General features: G+C 45.1%; 1 protein-coding gene across 7 annotated transcripts in view; it reads right to left on the reverse strand.

The window, feature by feature from the left end:
• The window catches only part of SEC22C (SEC22 vesicle trafficking protein homolog C (S. cerevisiae)), a 50,201-nt gene that overhangs the window by 5,008 nt on the left and 24,589 nt on the right, over positions 1-20,604 (reverse strand). For 2 of the 7 annotated variants that reach the window (XR_773979.1, XR_773974.1), the window contains 3 exons: positions 19,995-20,117; positions 19,558-19,752; positions 18,428-18,512 (listed from right to left, as the gene is read on the reverse strand). Coding sequence is in view for 1 of the 7 variants with exons in the window: in XM_010561349.1 (XP_010559651.1) it covers positions 18,420-18,512 (93 nt within the window). In the remaining 6 variants the exon portion in view is untranslated. Of the gene's footprint in view, positions 1-7,231; positions 7,406-11,675; positions 18,513-19,557; positions 19,753-19,994; positions 20,118-20,604 lie in introns of those variants that run through there. The other 5 variants (XR_773967.1, XR_773968.1, XR_773966.1 and 2 more) reach the window with 5 other exon arrangements.

The raw sequence follows: 20,604 nt of genomic DNA on the forward strand, positions 1-20,604 counted from the left end.
CAATCCATCGCCTTCTGTTTGCTAATGGCATGCAAATTTCTGTCACCTCAGGACCCATTATTCTTGAGCTCAGCTCTGCAGTGTTAAAGTGTAAATTTACACCCTCATTACCAAAAGTTGCATGGGGCTGGTGGAGCCCCTGGTGGAATTTAAACTATTTTACAGGCTGTTTCGGTTTTTAGCTGCCAAGGGGCTGCTGGGGATTTGGAGTTCAGCATATTCCTAACAGCCAGGCTTGGGGATGAGAAACAGATGTCGTGATGGATGAGGTGAGGATTTTATCTGGCAGCTCCTGTTCTCCCCAATGACATCGGGATCCTCACACCAGCCTGGAGAGTCCTTGTCCACCCTAAGCCAGCCTTACACACAAAATCCAGCTGAGCACACATTGCTATCCCCTCCCTCAACATAAACCTTCTGAACCTTGATCCTAGGGCAGGCTGCTTTTTCCTAAATCCAACATCAGGAGGCACATAGAAGGTGTCCCACTCAAGTTTCCTTCCTTCTCTTTCTCATTTGTTTCTGAGGGGTCAAAGGGACTGGTTTTATTGTCGGGATAACCATTGATAGCTATTCCTGTTAACCTCTAGAGACAAAGCCCTTTCTGGGATTTAACACAAGCTTTCTGGTCCCAACTAATAAAACTGGGTGATATTTTTCCCATGCAGGATTTCAGTTTTCATCACCAGCATTTTCATTTTCCCTATCTCTACTGCTGCTGTCATCATATACTTGCACAACTCTCCTGACACCTAGGATTGGATTCAGAGGTCAGCTTTCACCCTGGCTTGATCTTGACCTGCCACGCTCTTCTCTAGGATTTCCTTCCCTTCCAGACAAAGACAAGTAGGCAGCCCAAGGGCCTCACTCTCAAACAGCTCCAACTGCAAATACTGAGCAGCTAAATCCTGCCTCTAGCTCACATGCAGACACCCGCACGTGCATATCCAAATGAAGCTGTCTACATCTGCCAAGTGGAACCCACTTTTAAAGTGGAGTCGGTTGCTTTCACGCAGATATAAAACATTTTGGACCCCCAAGATATTCCTCCTGACCTCCAGCTGCCTTTTCAGAAGGATGTTGGTTTCTTGTACATCCTGTTTCATACCTGCCAGTCCCATGCAAATGTCTTGGATACCATCTCAAATGGTATTTGGCAGCTATGTATAGGCAATTGAATGACACCTGAGATTTGCAGGATAAGGGAGCTGAAGTATGTGCCACTGGTGTCTTTCTCTCCTGTAAAAGGAGTCCAAGGTGACCGGTTAGACTTGAAGTTGAATTTTTACATGTTAGGTAAGATTAATCCTCTGCTGAGAATGCTGGGGTTGTTTTTAGCTGTCTTTGATGTTAGAGGGAAGGATGGGTGCAAGACTCGGTGATGCTCAGACACAGATGTACTCATCGCCCTGAGCACTGGAGACTGAAATGTGATGGGAAAGGACATCAAGAAGCCATTTGTCCACCTTCTGCTCCAAGGCTTTGTTAGTTCTACCTAAACCGTCCCGATAACATTTAATGTTCCTGATAATGTTTTTCTAACCTTCTTCCTCCAGGGATGGAAGCCCTTCCCCAAAATCCCTTCACACTTTGAACTACCCTGACTATTAGGAATCTTTTCCTAACATTTAACTAAAACTCCCCTTTTGTAGCATAAACTTATGATTTCTATCCTTTTCCCTTTGGATATGGATAAGAGTTTATTCCTTGCGCTTTTACAGCTACCTATTACCTTCTTGAAGATAATAATATCCCCTCAGCTCTCTCCCCCAACACTGAACAAGTCTATTTCTTCTATATGGTAATTGATCATACAGTGCTCTGACACTCTTAATTCCACCAGATCTGAAAAACTGCCCTTCATCTGATCCAGCCTCATTCACAGGACCTTTCCTTGTCTCCCTCATTCCTTAAATATCTGTTCCTTGACCACTCTAACCTTGGGAATCCTCAGGATGCACAATGCCCTTCTCCAGGGACATGCAGTAGGAGAGCAAAAAGATGATAAACATCTTTCAGAGGTTTCAAACACCAAATACTTTTTACTCCAGCTATCACAAGCAATGTCAGTGGAAAAGTAATTTCACAAATCCAGGAGAATACTTCAACCATCCTTATAGTATAAATCTACAGTGCTCAGGGATCCGAAGGGAATGATTTACTGTCAAGTTAGCTAGTTTTATGCGATGAGAGATACCCTTCAAAGTCAAGGGCTTGTCAGCTGTTTGGATATGATCTCTTTGTCACCTCTGAGTGGCACTTCTGGAGCTATACCCATACTAGTGAATTAAACAGCGCTGGGGAAAGTTTCCAAGCACTGAAACTTGTCTGTACCTTTGATGGTTACAAGTGCCCCTGGCAGGGATTTGGCTGAGGCCAGACAGTTTCCAGGCACAGTTCAAGACTGATCCCAAAATACAGGATATATAAGCAATGTTCTATATGCTATCAATTTTATTTTCCGCAGGGCCAGCTCCCTCTGGCTGCATCCACACTACAGAGCAATGGCTCTTGGGTTTCCTGTGGCCCAAAAGCATGGTTATTTTGTTGAGGTTTTTTGTTTGTTTGTTTGCTTCTTCAGTTCAATTCGTATAAAGTAAAGCAGTAGGCTGTACTGCAGTCCAGCAGAGTGGAGTTTGCATGGCAGGAAGGTGAGGGGTTGGGGTGCCTGCCCTGGGGTGGGATGTGAGGACACAAAAGGCTGTTGGAGAGCGTAAGTAAGTGGGATGGGGAAAGAACCAGAAAAAAAAAAAAATTGGGGTTGAGGTAAAAACAGTTTAATAGAACAAAGGAAGGGGAAATAATAATAATAATAATAGTAATAATAATAATAATAATAATAATGATAAAAGAATTGGAATATACAAAACAAGTGATGCACAATGCAATTGCTCACCACCCACCAACTGATGCCCAGCCAGTTCCCGAGCTACGGCCCCCAGCCAGCTTTCCCCTTAGTTTATATACTGAGCATGACATCACATGGTCTGGAATACCCCTTTGGCTCATTTGGGTCAGCTGTCCTGGCTGTGTCCCCTCCCAATTCCTTGTGCCCCCCCAGCCTCCGCTGGCAGGGCAGTAGGAGAAGCTGAGAAGTCCTTGACTTAGCATAAATGTTGCTTAGCAACAACTAAAACATCAGTGTGTTATCAACATTATTCTCATCCTAAATCCAAAACACAGCACTATACCAGCTACTAGGAAGAAAATTAACTCTATCCCAGCTGAAACCAGTACAATAGCCCTGGAAGACAGTGCAGGGAGAGAAAGACTATGGTGGGAAATAGCCGCAGCAGTGAATTATTCCCAAAACCATGCCTTGGTCTCGGAAAGGCGTAGCTGGAGATGTCCAAAGCACAGCCCATGAGTGAGCAAGCAGTTAAGAAGCTAGGACAACCCAGCCTCCAGCACTTGAGCTCAATCCCCAGCCCTTTTATTTTGCAGTCTACAAGATCCATTTTGCTTACCGCGATGGAAAATTTTTTCAGATCAACTCATCTCACTGTTTCCTTTTAATGTAACAATCTCCCTCCTGGGTTCCCACCCACACCCACGGTACACACGTACTTGCACATGCCTCTCGCACACGTGGCAACCCACATACCAGCTTTGGCAAGCAACAGGCAAACACACCCAAACAAATACGTGCCCAACCGCCCTCGTAGTCCACCTAAGAAACCTGAAGTTGCTGAGGTCACCTCTTTTGCTAGCTTCCCAGTTTGATCAGATCACTCCCATTTAGCTTTCTCTGCTGAGTCCTCATCCATTAGCTCATTTAATTGCAGCATTTCTGAATCAACGTGGTTTCATTGATTTCTAAGGAGTTGCTCTGGATTTACGCTGGTCAAACAGATCGGAACCAGTTGGCAGGTTTGTTAAATGTTCTCCCCTCAAATCAATACTTAATAGATGAGAGGGATACCTGAGACTGGATACAATTTCTCCAGAATGGAAGATACTTCATTACAACATGACTGCTTTGTTTCCTACAGCCAATTTGCAGTCTTTTAAAATGATAATAGATATAACTTAAATCAAAACAAAGCAAAGATCCCATATGAAAGATAACACAATAGTGCTCTTGGCAAACCTCCCTTTGGAAAGATAAATGGGTTTCATCGTTATTTTTAAAGGATTCATCCAAGTTCTAGAGGGAGAAGTTGTAGTTCGAAAGAAAATTCAACTTATTTAAGGGGGCGCACGGTCCTGGGCAAACTGCTCTAGGTGGTCCTGCTTGAGAAGGAGAGGTTGGACCAGGGACCTCCAGAGATTCCTTCCAACCTCAACTGTTCTGGGATTCTGTGAGAGCTCCCAGTACAAACCCAGAGAAGCAAAGTATTATCATATTATAAGATACATCTTCACACTGCTGCCAGCTCATGAATATGTGTCAGTCTTGCGGGACCTGTGGTTTTTCTAAAGCTTCAGATCTTGAAATTGTGCAAGAACGTAAGTAGATGCAGACTCAGCAGGTCAAGGCCATTGAAGCTTTATCTCCTCTTGTGATTTCTGCTTGGGATAACCGGTGGCGTGAGGAATGATCCCACTGTCACCTAGTCCTCCCATTCAAACCAGGCTGCAGCTGCCATAAGTGACTTGGCTTATAAAATGGTAAATTGATCCTGGTAAAATAAATCCAAAGACAAGGCCCAACAGTAGCAATAAGAAACAGCTAAAGAGATAACTTCACTTACAGAGGACGAGCCACAACTGGGCTGGACTGGCTTTAGACCGTGGTGACAGACTAGACTAAAAAAGCTCCATATAAAATAGGAAACCAGTTGAATGAAACAGCCCCATTCAGCAGATCCCAGAGGAACCACTTGGCCACTGCCATCCCACCAGGCGTGTGAGTGCTTACTGATGTCTTTGGCATGCTTGTGAGAAAGCTCTGCATTTTGAGGGAGATGCATTTTTGCACGCAGTGATTTGAGAAAAGAGAGTGAATCACTGATTGAACTCCTTCTGATGTTCTCCACATCCCACAGAGCAATGCAAACTGCCAGCTACAACACCAGCCGTCATCTGGGATTGATGTACCCGGACAAGTAAAAGTGTTTCTGTTTGTAACTTGTTGATCTTTCCTTTAAAAATACCTATTTGAGGTTCCTTACCTCTTGACTGATGGATTCTCTCATCAGTGGTGGCCTCTCAGCATTAGCTAATCGCTTTTCTGAATTTCTCAGCAGAAGCCAGACATTGCCAGAGTCACACAGACAAAGAGCATACAAGGATGAGGCCAACACAAGGCCACAAAGATGTGGGATTTTTCACACTGTTACTGCTGTCATGAAGACATTTGGGCAGCAAAGACATTCTCCAGAGCTTTGAATCCAGAACAAAGTGGGAAATCACTTTTAATGTTACTATAGGAAACTGAAGGAAATCAGACCTCTGCAAGACACCTACTGCCATGTACCTGTGAGAAAAATGGGCATTTCTACTAGCACAGAGGAGATCTATCTGGTTATATCACTGTCATCTGAACCAGACAATACAGTTGGGTTTGGCTCAGTGCAGTAGCTTGTCCTTCCATCCACACCCGTTAGAAGCACAGGCTATGGGAAAAGAGAGCATCTTCACACACAAAAGCCTTTCACAGTTGGCTTTGCAGCAGCTCAGCTTGGCATGGGGACAGTGAGCTTGGCTTTGATTAGAGGAAATGTTCCAGGAGATGATGGGGCTAAAAGCAGGAGTTATTCTGGGAAATGCACACAAGCTTTGGCTGTGGTCCTAAAGGAAGAAGGAAACACAGGGCAGGAGACTCAATAAGGAAAGAAGCAAAGCTTCACAACACAGAGGTTAGCTTTAAACAGTGACAGTTGGGTTTTCCCGGCTGAACCACAGATTACTAGGATGGATGGAGCGAGAAAAGGCTTGTCTGGCTACCTACCTGCCTGCCACCACACTTGGAGCATCACCTGATCTTTCAGAGGGAAAGATCCCTAAAAGCACTGTAATCCTCCAAGACACCTGTCCTGGTTTGGGCTGGGATAGAGTTAACTTTCTTCCTAGTAGCTGGTATAGTTCTGTGTTTTGTTCAGTATGAGAAGAACACTGATAACACACTGATGTTTTCAGTTGTTGCTAAGTAATGTTTAGTCTAAAGTCAAGGATTTTTTAGCTTTTCACACTCAGCCAGCAAGAAGGCTGGAGGGGGACAAGGAGTTGGGAGGGGACACAGCCAGGGCAGCTGACCCAAACTGGCCAATGGGGTATTCCATACCGTGTGATGTCATGCCCAGTATATAAACTGGGGGGAGTTGGCCTGGAGCAGGGCAGATCACTGCTTGGGAACTAACGGGGTTGGCGGGTGGTGAGCAATTGCATTGTGCACCACTTGTTTTGTATATTCCAATTCTTTTATTATTATTGTAATTTTATTATTATTATTATTGTCATTATTATTATCTTCCTTTCTGTTCTATTAAACTATTCTTGTCTCAACCCATGAGTTTTACTTTTTTTTCCCCGATTTTCTCCCCCATCCCACTGCAGGGGGCGGAGTGAGTGAGAGGCTGCGTGCTGCTTAACTGCTGGCTGGGGTTAAACCACGACAAGACCATACGAAGCCATAGGAGTCCCTGGCTGGGGACAGCACATTGCAGCCAGTCCTCTCTGGGTGTGCAGTGTCCCAGTAATGAAAAGCAGTCGTGCTACTTTTGAATGGCTTTGCTGCTGAGCCGCTGCTGGTGGGAAAGTCTCAACAGAGAGAGTTCATCTGTCACAGAGTATTGCAAAGCTGGCCCCATCCAGCTGGATGTCTCACTTATGCAGGTGTAAATCCCAGCAGCCCCATCACTGTCAGTATGTGTTACTGGTTTATCCCAGCTGAGATTCCAGCCCTTTATTTTTAACTTAGATGCATGAAAACAGGACATGACCTGAGCTACAACCGTTACAGACAAGTGAAAGGTTAACAGAAGGTGCTGGAAAAATAACCAGACTTCAAGAGAGAAGTTTTTCAAATAAACGTGACTTCAGGTTGGCTCCAGCTCAACAGAAAAGACAGAGATTAATTAAATTCCCCCAATAAAATCACATGCCCAGTTACTGCCAAGATGTGAATGAGACTGGAGATATTTTCTTGGCTAGAAAGAGCAAGTTTATGTTGGCCATGTCAGATTTGCAAGATGATGGACCTGTGAAATATGGACACAACAACCTCTTCTTCCACACATGCACACAAACATACCATCTCATGGATACGTATCTCTGTATCTTTACATACCTACACAGTGCATATATGTCTCCGCACGCATGTCTTCGTGTCACCCTGGGCTCCCTCCATACCTTACAGAGGTCTGCTAAATGCAGTAGACCATTATCTTGCCATAAAGCAGCCATCCAAGCAGAGAAGATGAACATGTACCTCCAAAGTGCTGATGTGGATGGCCACAGGTATCTATATAAAAAGAGTTCAGTATGCAAAAAGAAATAATACAGTGAGCACCTGTAGGAACAAGCAGAAAGTCTCTCACCAATGGAGCTGCTTTTATCATCAGTGTCCTGGACTTAAGTGCACCACACAGACCACAATCGCCACAAAGCAGGGACTTGTAAAACCGAGTTGCCAAAGAATAAAGTTGAAACATCCCCCAGAATGATTAAAAATGGTCTAGGTAAAATATCGGTGACACCGCAGGAGAAGATTCCTGGTTTGCCACAGGAATGGATGTTTTAGCCAATTTATCACAGATCCTGCTGCGCTCTCCGTGAGCCCAGGCATCGACCAAATCACTGCACATCTGCAACGTTCAAAACGGCACCAGGAACAGAGCACCCTGCCTGGGGGTCTCAAAGGGCTTTGAGGACACAGCGACCGCCTGGAGTTTGAAATGTCCCTTCTGTCCCATTCCGAAAAGGAGCAGTGGTTCCACCTGACCCAGCTGAGATGGCTCCTTTCCCCATCCATTGTCCCGGGACAGAAGATCTGGGACTTCAGCAGAACATTTCTCTTGGTGATGTCTTTCAAAGGCCAAACTTTAGAAAAGAGACAATTTAGGTTCTGATACACGGGGCTCAACTCATTTGCCTAAACGCAGACATTTAGTGACATCTAAGCAATGTTGGGAGATCTGAGATGTCCACACAGGACTGGAAGACAACATACAGGAGACCCAAACCCTCCTGGGCTGGCAGCACGGAACCAAATAGGAAACCCAAGAGCACCTCAAATGACATTAGACACTGATATTCAGACAACCGAATCTCAGTATTCCTAAATTAGGGAAAACAAACACTCAAAGACACAAATTTACATGGCTCTTTACCAGAACCACATTAATATTCAGATGTTTATCACACCACTTATGCCACAAATAATTTCTTTTTAAGCGTCGCTTTTATATGCTTTGTAGAAATCTCTTTGTAGAAGAAAACCAGCAATTATGTTAAGCTCTCTTCAAGTAATTCAAGCCTTTATCAGCCCAGTTCCAGTGTCTGCTTGTCTAGGATGTGTACTATCACACTCTGTTTGAATTTTATGAGTCTAATAAGCAATCTTCATACTGACAGATATTGACTAAATTTCTGGATAAAAAAGCAATGCATCCACATTGTCAAAGAGCACCCAAGATGCTAACCGATACAAAGACTATCAAGCAACTTTTAAATTTAAAATCAGAGAAGTCTCCCTTAGTCTTTAGAGATACACCACCCAGTTCCTTCCCTTCATGTGTTAAACAGGGCCAAAGAGGGTGAGATCACACTTTTTATTAGACCAACCATCATACCTGAAAAAAAAGAAAAATTTCTGAACATACAGTTCCTCCTTCAGACTGAAACCAAAACGTAAATATTGAAGCTAAATATAAGATAAGGGGAAATGCTCCAAATCTAATTACGTTGGACATTTAGGAACCTTGAGAGAAGTAAGTAGTTAGCACCTGCAGACCTCAGGTAAGGCTATAAGCTTATTAGCCTTGATGAGACACAAAATGATGGGATGGGTACGGAGAGAGTAGGAATGTAGTTAATTATTTATTGCCTGCCACTGCCAGGGGGAATGAGATACAGTATGGGGGGGAAGGGGGAAGTAATATACCATAAAATCAATGTCTATTGATTTTCCGCACCTAGTAGATTTATATATTTTACTTGATAGGCTCGTGTTTCAACAGATTTTATAGGTCTTCCCTGGGGATGAAGATTGAGAGATCAGAGACAAAAGGGTCATGCCTTGAAAAATATTCTATCGTGGGCACCGGAGCGTTTCTGGTTGTACTATTTTGCCCATCTGGCTCATTCTGGCTGTTTTTTTCATCTTCACGGGGTCTCTGGCAGTACTTGGTGCTCTGAACAAAATCTTTCCCTTTCTGGCGTGTGCTTGGGCAGGACTTGGTGGATTTTGGCAGGCCTGTACTGGTACGTTTCTCATGGGTATGTATAGATAAGCTTTGCATTTGGTTCCTCCTCTCCGAGCTCCTGAGCCTGCACTGTCCATGGGACATCTCTAAACTGTGTGAGGAGGCATCAGGAGACTTTTAGGAGATCTTTCCAGTGAAATCTTCTTTTAGGGCATGTTCTTCTGTGAGGATAATTCTTTAATGCTTTTCTGGCCCCAGCCCTAGCGTAGTTTGATATGCTGAAAACACAGACGCACACGTAGACATCTGAGAGTCATCTGCTGCTGGGCCTTCCTGCTTTGCATTGCAGCAAAGGTTGGTTGGATGTTCAGGCAGCTCATTTTGAAGGGGAGATCTATGTCTCCGGACAAGCAGTTGAGTGGATTTCCCTTGCAGACCAGAGAGGTGGGTCCCACAAGTTGTCTCTGTACAATGAAATGTGGTGGCTTCCCCAACTCAAATGGCCTCAGCAGCACAGCACTTTGGTGGGGTTTGGGTGGTCAGTGGGTTTGAAGGTGTCAGTGGTATCTATATGTGCTATGGGGGTGTTCTGCTTTTGGCTGGGATAGAGTTAAATTTCTTCCTAGTAGCTGGTATAGTGCTGTGTTTTGGTTTCAGTATGAGAAGAATGTTGATAACACACTGATGTTTTCACTTGTTGCTGAGTAGTGTTTAGACTAAGTCAAGGATTTTTCAGCTTCTCCTACTGCCCAGCCAGCGGAGGCTGGGAGTGGACAAGAAGTTGGGAGGGGACACAGCCAGGACAGCTGACCCAAACGAGCCAAAGGGATAGTCCATACCATATGACGTCATGCCCAGTATATAAACTGGGGGGAGTTGACCAGGGGAGACCGTGGCTCGGGGACTGGCTGTGCATCGGTCAGCGGGTGGTGAGCAATTGCATTGTGCATCACTTGTTTTGTATATTCTATTATAGTTATTATTGTTATTGTTATTACTATTATTTTCCCTTTATTTTCTGTCCTATTAAACTGTCTGTTTCTCAACTCATGAGTTTTACTTTTTTTTTCCCGATTCTTTTCCCCCGTCCCACCGGGGTTGAGGGGGCAGTGAGCGAGTGGCTGTGTGGTGCTTAATTGCCAGCTGGAGTTAAACCATGACAGGAGGTTTTCTGCGTGTGGTGATTTGGAGCTGGTTGTTTTTCATGCTGATTTTGGGGTCCAGAAAGCAGATACGGGGATAGTGGGAGGGAAAAGGAGGACAGGGAGTATGAAAATGCGTCAGTGACAATGCAACGCTAATAAGAGTGACTGAAAGTAACCAAGATATAAGAACAAAGTGTTTCATTACTGTTATAATTCATTACATCACATTTAAGTTACAAAGTTAGGGTATTCGTTGTGCCAGTTATAGTGCAGCCAAAGGTAAATTTGGCCGCCCCAAAGCTATGCTCATGCTAAAAAGTATCACATGCTGCCATCCTGACTGCCTTTTACCTTCCTAAATCAGCTGAGCAGGAGGATAATGAATTGCTGGAGAGGGAAAGCAACTGTACACTGAGCAGTTGTTTCATTTGCTTTCTCCAGCTTATGAATCCAACTCTCCAGTGGCACTTTGCCCAGTTCATTTTACTTTAGCAGCTGGTAAATGAATAAGTGATCAAGAAGCATTTCCAATAAATGTAATTACTCCTCTGCTGGGGAGGTTTATGGCAAATGCAGCCCAGTAAGATTTTATATGAAACAATAAAAAGGGAGAGGAAGAGATTAAACAAGGCGGCTTTTCTCAAGAAATTCCAACTTAACTTGATTCTCACGGGTTAAAGGAAACCACCATTCAGGTCCTAACCTGGTGGAAATGAAGAAACAGCTCCTTTAGCCATGGAGAGAATTTCCTCCAGTGGATCTACATGCTCTGCTGTTGCTGTGATTTCTCTTTAGGGGAATAAGTTGCTGGGGGAAATAACAGTGATTTTAATGCAGCAGCAACTGGAGGCACTGCTGAGAAGAGGGTCTGGCTGTGCAAGGTGCTGTACAAACCACATTTGCTGACACAACGGCTGTGGATTTTGCCCTCAAGCCTTTGGGCACTGAAACTATGCCCGGCTACCCTGCAATCTGTTGCTTGCAGACTCCAGGCTGCGATCATAAAGTGTGGCCTCTCTTTGGGCAAATATGGTATATGTAATAAAAACTTACCTGACCTAAGTTCACACAGTTCAAAGGCACTCCTGAAAATCCTGCATTTACGTAAAGAAGAAACAAAGGATAGGAGAAAGGAATAGCTGCTTGGAGATCAGATTATTCCTTTGCGTTCAAATGTGCCTGAAAAAATATTGCTGTTCCACAACAGAAGCAAAAAAAAAGCTAAGGTGTTTTGTTTTGTTTTTTAAATAAATCCTACTCAGGGTCGTTCAAATGTTCCCACAGCAATAAAAGGGAATGTTGTATTAAGACTTCAACTTCACTTTTCTTTTATTGGCCAACTAGAAGCTTCAAAATGCTCTGTCTGGTGTTTTTGAGTGAAATTTCATCAGAACAGGCATGTTCCCACTGAACTCTTCTTTGACAGAGAATAACCCAATGAAAAAGTTCTGCAGCTGTTTTACATAGGAGGAAGCAAGACACAGAGAAAGTGAGAAATCCCTGTATCCTTTGTGTAGACGACAAGAGCCTCACATTGGTGTCGGATCTATGGGTCTCAAGGGGAGCTGAGCCTGGAGAGCAGATGCTCCAATTCGCTTTCTTGAGCTCAGACACACTGCTAGCCACAACGACTGATTTCTGTGCCCGTCTGACGGAGCCTGAGCACAGCCCTAAGTGACCTGCCCGGAGTCACATAGGCAATCCTTAGAGCAGGAATTGAACACAGGTCCTTTCAGCTCCACAAATGTGTCAAAGGCTGTCAATCTCTTTGGCTTATGGGACTCTCCTTTGAGACCTAGATTGGTCACCCTGAAATGGGAACCCTTTAAGTCTTCAAATTGGAAAAACATTATCAAATTGAGTAATGTTGTAAGCTGGGTTCAGTAAGATAAGTCTTAGAAATCTGTCCACAAATGTAACCTATGTACCTAAAGAAAGGGGCTGAATTCTCAAAGGTGCTCTGAAATTAATCCTGCTGCTCAGGTTCCTCAATAAACATACAGACTCCAGGTCCTCTTTTGGTGTTCCTCAGGTTTCAGCTTTCCTCCCATCTTCACTACACTTAAATCCTCTGTTCTTTTCTACTGGTGCAAAGAGTGGTGAACGCTCCCACCAGCCAAAGGCTATGTGGGACCTGCGATAATTTCCCTCATCTCTGTGACCCTTTAGCGAGCTCTCAAATGCCATCATAAACAGCGCTCACTGATCCTTGGTGTAAATGTTTTGTACTCCAAAGTTACTGCTGCTTCTAAAGCCAGTCTGTTGCATTCAGCACCCACAGGCCAATTAAAATCTTTGGGACTTGCCTGGCTTGCCCATTTCCCTTTGTTTGTAACCTTGTATAATGTCACAGTTTCACAGCTGAGATCCTTTTTATTGAGCCATTCATAGCCATCTAAGCAATTGCTCTCAGGGACTCTAGACAGCTCTTTCGTCTTTCAGTTGTGCACAAATCTCTGCATCCATCACACCACAGCTCCCATTTTTTGCCTCTATTCCCCCATATTCAGTCTTGACTCTGTCATAAAGTAGGTTTACATTTTTGTTACTGTAAAGTAGAGTTACCAAAATAATAGAACAATTTAGTTTGAAGGAATCGCAGGACGTCTCTAGCCCAACTCCCCCACTCAATGCAGGGCCAGCTTCAATATTTACCAGGATGCCCAGCCTTGTCCAGTCCAGTTTTGAGTATCTGCAAGGATGGACATTACACAGCTTCTCCAGATCCCTGTTGCAGTGTTTGAACGCTCTCATGGTGAAAAATATTTCCTTATATATTGTTGGAATTTCCCCTGTTGCAACTTCTGTTTGTTGCTTCTCATCCTTTTGCTGGCCATCTCCAATAAGAATACGGCTTTGTCTTCTCCATAACCACTCATTAACTAGTTGAATACAGCAATTACATTCCCCTTAGCAACCCCTTATTCAGGCTGAACAAACCCAGTTCCCTCAGCTTCTCCTTCTATGCCATGAGCTCCAGCCCCATAATCATCTTGTCTCAACTGGACTCGCTTCAGTGTGTTGATGTCTTTCTTTACTGGGATGTCCAAAATCGAACGCAGCGCTCCAGATGCAGTCTCACGAATGCCAGCTGGAAGGGAACCATCCCTTCTCTTCATCTGCTGGCTACACTCTCACCAGTACAGCCCAGGATGCTGTTGGCCTTCGTCATTGCTGATGCATGTTCAACTTGTCCGCTAAAATAAACGGGTCCTTTTCTACAGAGCTGCTCCCCAGCCAGCTGGTGTGGAACTCAGGTTTGGAACTCAATATAGAGTTGACCTTGACCTTACTTCCCAAATAACCAAGAAAATCCTGCAGCAGCCTTCAGTTCAACGCCACCACAGCACTAAGCTAGCTAGGTTATACCCTACCTCTGATGTGCCTACATGAACCAAAGTAGAAATAAACCCCCGATTTAGTAATCTTTGGTCCTAATGTGATCCGCATTGCCAGAAAATCTGGAGACCTTACAGCCCTCACAAAAAGAACATATATTTTTATTTTTCCAAACACTGTGGCCATCTATCTTGTGCCCATAATGGTGCCAAGACTCTCAGAGAAGATGTCCCTTGAGAATCTGCTTCTGCCAATGACATACGTTAACGCCTGTTCTATTGCAAATAACAGACAATATTCTGCTAGCTAGAAAATCAGTCCCACCTGCCCAAGACTGTTCTGGATGTGAATAAATAGAATGGACTCCAATGGGAAGGGAGTCCTTGCACCGGAGGTTTCCTGGACAGCACAACACGCTGAGGCAGGTGGGTTTCCAAGAGATGCCTTAGCTGCTGACGACAAATTGAAATACAAACATGCAGGTTTTAAAAGGCGAAGCCGTAGCCCATCACTCATTTAAAGCATCACCACATTGTTTATAATGCCATGACCTTTTCCGTTATTGAATATGCTCATTGCTACAAAAAGGATTGATTTTCTTCCCAGGCAGTGACAGATGGACAGATATGATCCAGGGGGAAGAGCTGCTTATTAGCCTGGGTCAAAGATGTTCTCCAAGCCCTTTTCCTTTTTTGCCCCCATACCCAAGTGTGTCTGAAGCCACACTAGGTACCATGATTAACCAACCGAAGCCCATAATTACTCAGTACATCAAAGGATTTGCGTACTATTCAGCTGACCAGCCAACAATGGATGACTTTAGTTGCAACCATTAATTTATTAAGTATTTCAATTTTTAAACCGATCTTAAAAGACAATGGGGTCCAAACAAGACTGGACACTGAATTTTAACTGCTTGAGACTGTCAAAACAGGGGTTGAGACCAGTTATACCCCTGACTTTAAAATCTTTATGTGATCAAACTCTTTGATCACAGCTTACTGCTGTGATCATTACTGTTGCTGTTTCTAGGCCTTCCAGGACAAAATCTGTCTTGAGTTTAACAAAATATTTCATGTTCAGGATGTTTACCTTTTGACTTTTATTGAGATTGTAGCTGACAGTGAAGTATCAGTTTGAATGAAAGCTGCGGCATTTCAAGTTTTTTAAAAAAATTAAGTTTGGATTTTTCTGTTTGTGACTAAAACAACAGAAAGAGTTCAGTTCATATTATAAAATCTCCTGTTTTTTTTACTGAATAAAATATCCAGCAAAAATATTGTGCTTTGTCCTGACACATTCCAAAATATTTATCAGAGGGAAGAGTGATAAAGAACTAAGGGTTGTCCAAATTAAACCCAACAGGCATTATGATCAACACATATTCCTGTGTTTATGGGTCACCTCTTTAATAAGCATCATTCCCTGCCATCAGATCAGCTCAGTAATGTGCCAGCAAACAGAAACAATTCATTGAGCTTTCAAATGACCAGAAAAATCAAATCAAATCAAAACCTCGTTTCTGTACTAATCTGACTCGCTCGCCTCCTAGGTAATGAAAAGAGGTGAAGATCTACATGGTTGTTTGTCAAGCACCAACCAGCACAGCAGCAGGCGACCAAGACTCAGCACAAGCTGGGAAGCACCAGGGTTTAAAGAATAACCCGAAATCACTTAGTCACGCGGTGTCAGTAATATTATAACGAAGCAGGAGTTGCTGGTGGTGGCTCGGGGCTGCGCAAGCGTTCCGCGGACAGAGGGAGAAGGCAGCTGCATTGACTCGTGGCTGGGAGAAGTGCCAACGCGAGGCACCGAGGTGAGCACCGTCCTCTTAGCTCGGACGATAAGTCTCCCGATAAAACTGAGACTAAGCAACACAGTCCCCACCACACAGGCCACCTTTATTCAAGAAGACAGAGGCTCGCTCTTTGCTGTCACAATTAATACCTAGAAGTCCTCCGGAGAGTAAGAGCTCCCAAGAGTAGGGATGAAGGTAGCGCTGATAGCATCCAGGGGAGGCCAGTGCTTCCAGTTGTGTGTCGTACCCTTACACACCCAGAGAGTCACTTAGGTCTCTGGTACAAAGCACGTTTGGGTCTTTTTTGGAGGCTGATGTGTCTCAACCATCAGAGAAAAATAATTACCTCGGGGCATAGGAACACCACCACGTTTCTCCCGTGCATAAACCACAACAACCTTGAATCCCACTTGGGGAAGGCACTGGTGTTGCCCAGGTTATTGTAACCCTCCCAGAGACATACTATAAACATGTAAATTGGAAGTTCGTCAAGTCAGATTCCTGATAATCAGGGAAATTAATGTAGGGACAACACCCAGGAAAAAAAAAAGTGTTGGTTTTTTTTTTTTCTAAATAGTTGAGGCAAGTTTAAATAACAATCTATGTGTAATTATGCAGCTTCATTACCAGCAGGCCCTAAGGTCACCTTTCTAAACAGGAAGCAAGACCATTAAAGCAAAAGCAATCCCCTCAGATCGTATCGTAAGTCATAAATCTGACATGCTACAAGTCAGCACCATTCCAACACAAGGTTAAATCGCTCCCCGCTGCCGTTAACGCCGGCTGTTCTGCATGCATAAGGTCATATGTTTCACAGCCACAGAACAGCCAGATGATGCCCATGTTACATGATAACAATGTCCTCAAATTACTCTGTGAAGCCTTCCTGCTCTTTCTAAATTACATTAATGTTTGATTTAGAGTGAGAGCACCTTCAGGGAGGTCAATTTGATTTAGGGTTGTTGGCTGGGACTTTTTTTAATATTATGCAAACTAGCTAACCTTTGTGAAGCAGCCAAGCAGCATCCAGAACCCTAAACCACAGCATGTCCTAGGGTCATAAAATCACACAGATGGTGGTTGGAAGGGACATCTAGTCCAACCTTCTACTCGAGGCAGGACTGAAACCAACAGTAGTTCACGTCAGTTATGGCTTTGCCCAGCCAAGATGTGAGAGCCCCTGGGGATGGAGAAACCCCAACCTATGTGACCTCTTCCAGAGCTGCACCTCCCTCCCAGTGGGATTTTTATCTAGTGTCCAACCTGAACCTCTCAAGCTGCAACAAGTTGCTCCATGTAAACTTTCTGCTACTAAGAAGAGTTTAGATCTGTATCTCCGCAGTTTTCCCAAGGGTTGTTGTAGGCTGCCATCAGATTGTCCCTCAGACTCTTCTCAAGACTAAACAAACTCAGCTCCCTGACCTGTCCTTGTAGATCACAGGCTTTTGCCCCTGGCCACCATGATGTCCTTTCACCAGATCCTCTCCAGTTTCTCCACATCTTTTGGACTAGAGAGCCCAAGCTGGACTCAGTATTTTAGGTCCCATCTCAGCAGCAGCAAGTAGAGGTGCAGAGAAGGATCTGCCAATGCAGAAGAGGTTAAAATCAGCCTCTAATGGTGGAGAATCCAGTTTCCAAACAGTGGCAAAGGTGGGGGCTTGCTTGGCAGCCCTCCAGCTAACTTATTCCTCTGCAGAGTGGAGGTGCCTATCCAGGCATATCCCTCCAAAATGCCTTTGGGAAGTGGCAGCGTGCACGGCTTTCATTCCAGTTTGTAGCGAATTCCCTTCCAGAGCTGAATTCTTGTTTAGACATCAACTGGCAATTATGGGTTTTATTGTTCCTGGTTAAACAAGGGTGAGCAAACAGCTGGGAGCTGTCTGAGCTGTGTCACGATAGAAAATGGTCATGTTTGGTCGGTGACCCAGGAGTTTGGTTCAGCGCTTGTGTCCAAGCCACTGCAGAGGATGTCGGGTGGTACAGTGGCTCACAGAGAGCCTCCCATGGCTGTTCCCAATAGGAATAATTCCTATAGGGAGCTCAGGCACCTTCATTGTTCCTCATCCAGGCAGGAGCAACATCTCTGCTATTGCCTGACTTGCCATTGCTCCAGCCAGCAATCCCCAATTATGGTCACGATCCTTTCAAAGCAAGCTGGCAGGTGGTTTCCAAGCAAGCTGCTTGCAGGTAAACCTGTATAATCCATACGGTGCATGAGCACAGTTGGGAGTTCAGGGATTTGTCTAACAAGCATTAAAACTGCAGCTATCCCCTTGGCAGGAGGATGGTACCTGGTACCATCTGAGAACTGCCCCTCTCTTTGCCAGTGAAGACATGGTGCACGACAGCCGGTCACTCGCCATGCAGTGATCCATAAGAGATTTAAAAAAAAAAAAAACCACCAAACTATAGGGGAAGAAATTGTTGAAAAAGCCTAGTATTTTTAGCTGGGAAAGAATTCTATTCCTGACCACACAGTGATATCAGACATAGGTAACTTCAGGTAGATACCAACACGACTCTTCTCCCCAGCCAGGCAGCTCCCCTCCACCCCTCAACAGCAGCAAATTTACTGTGGGATTAAGCTGGGCAAAATCCATCCTGTTTACCTGGCCCAGCCTCGGCACTGAGCTGTGTCACCTCCTCTTGCCAACGCACAGATTTCTCCAGGAAGAAGCACCCAGTGTCACCTCTCCCTCCATGTGCCCTGGGGAGCACCCTGGAGATTAGGATGACGTTGGAGCAGATGTAACCAGGGTGCAATCTAGCCTGCAGTTCCACTTCTCCTGGTTCCTGCTCTTCCCTGCCTCCTTTTCTTCCATTTATCCTTTACGTCTCCATGCTGCCCTCTCCAGCGTGCTGGTATGTGTAGGCTTGCGGTGAGGTAGGTCCAGTTTCTTCTTCACGCCAGTCCAATTTCCCCTGCCACTGAAGAGGAGGGAATACAGAAATCAGCACCGCTGCCACCAAAAAAGGCAGGATGAAGATGTGGTCGTTATAAAAACAAATTAATCACAAGAGCATACACTGCTGGGAAGGAGGAAGGACTGATGAGCTGCTGCAAGGTCTCTTTCAGCACCAGCAAAGCATCTCTCAAACCCAGTTTGGTCACTGGAAGCAGCCTGGTGACCTCAGTTAGCTCCAGCTCAGGCTTCTCTGCCCAGCACCGGCTTACTGGATACAGCCCAGGACGGACGGCCAGGTTTGAGGTCCTGCCTGGAAGCAACCCTACGTGTCCTCTCCCCCCACCACCGCCAGAGCTGCCCACGGCCATCCAGGTACCCACCTTCCCACTCCACGGCAAAAGGTGGCAGCATCCTTTGCCTGTTTATTAGCAGAGTTTTGGAAACCAGGTTTTGCCTCAAATCCCTTTCCATCTGACTTAACTTTCCAAGCAGCTACTGCAGATGGATTAAGTACCAGAAATGTATGCATGTATGCCTCCAAACTTTCTCGCTAATTAAGCTGCTGGTTTCTTCTCTCAGAAACCCTCCAGTTTCTTCCTGAATCCCTCAGGCCGAGAACAAAGCCCTGATGCTCAGACCAGGAGCGTCAATATTTAGCACAAAGAACGACGCTTTGTTCCTTAAAGACTAGCGAGACAAAAAAAAAAAAGAGAAGCTGCAGTGACTTCGCTTTTGACAAATTGGTTCCAACCTAGCTAGGTAAGTGGATTTGCAGCCCTGAAGTGATCCTCCTACTGTCTCCAGGGTGTTTTATCTCCTTTTCATGAATCCCACAGCAAAATCTACTGGGAGAACTGTAGCATTTGTACAAGCAGGTAAAAAAATTGGCAGGTTCCCCAAGTCAGCTGTTTGGCTTCCCTCCCAGCCTGGATGTGCAGCATTAGCTTGTACACTGGTGCCTCCCAGTGCTTGCAAGAGAGAGAAGCAGAAAGCTCAAGAAGTAATGCCGAAGATTGCTTCGATTTTATTTTTTTTAAATGCAAACGCTCCTCGCTAGGTACCTGCTCTTGCCTGGGGGGATTGAGAAGTCCTGCGTGAGCATAAGGAACAGCCAAGGACATGCAAGTCCTGGGAACGGAGGCAGCGAGGCTTCTCCTGCTCGGTTTGGGTATTAACCGTGAAACCGCAGAGCTGCTGCTTTTCGCCTGCTCCCTCCGACCCCAGCATCCGCAGAGCAAGCCAGCCCCAGTCAGCAGCTTCAAAGAAAAAGAAAAATGACACTATGAGTTAGGTACGTATGGGCTAGACACAAAGCAGAAACTTCACTACCAACATGGGACACGTCACAGGAATTTTGGCTTGTGAGCCCAAACCAGCAACCCAGCTTGACGACGCTGCCAGCTCTTGAGATGCCTCAAGCATCGGAGGTTCCTGCTCTGCGTCATCTAAACATTTCTCGAGTCTTAAATGAGACCTGTGTGCAGGTGCAAGGCACTACCTTGGGAAGAGACCCATCTTCTGGAAGGATGCCCCAGCTCCTGGCTGTGCTCACAGCCGATATGCCCAACTCCTGCCTTGTCCTGCAGGAAAGCCTGATGCTCTACATACATTCGGGTCACACCTATTACGTGAAGACAGAAAAAACAAGGTGAGGCAGATCCAGTGCCATCCCTGCCACCCAGAACCACACTCAGCGGCTGTAGTTGTACTGCTGCATCTTCCGAGCGCAGCATATATTCCCCTTCGGCCAGGGCACTCTGCTGTTCAAAGCCTGCCGTGACATATACGGGCTTTTTCAGCATGCCTGGCACCTTCACCACAGCTCGACTTGGGGTTTTTGGCCTCATCCAGCAGGCAAATACAAATAGTTTGGGGCCGATCCATGCCAGAAGGTCTGTGCCCCCAGCTCTCACCCAAGGCCACAGCAGGTAGGAGCCTCTTGTTTGTTTTGCGTGGCGCATACCGATGGGCCCTAATATATTTCAGAGCTGAACTTTCCACATAATTGCTTTTTAGTGTTTCCCTACAAGAGCCCATGAAATAAGGGATTTTGTATGTTAATGTCTTTCCTTGCATAATGAAAGACGAAATCTCAGCCCTGCGCAGCT

Source organism: Haliaeetus leucocephalus, unplaced genomic scaffold (assembly GCF_000737465.1).
Source record: "Haliaeetus leucocephalus isolate CR32 unplaced genomic scaffold, Haliaeetus_leucocephalus-4.0 Scaffold0, whole genome shotgun sequence".
Taxonomy (NCBI): domain Eukaryota; kingdom Metazoa; phylum Chordata; class Aves; order Accipitriformes; family Accipitridae; genus Haliaeetus; species Haliaeetus leucocephalus.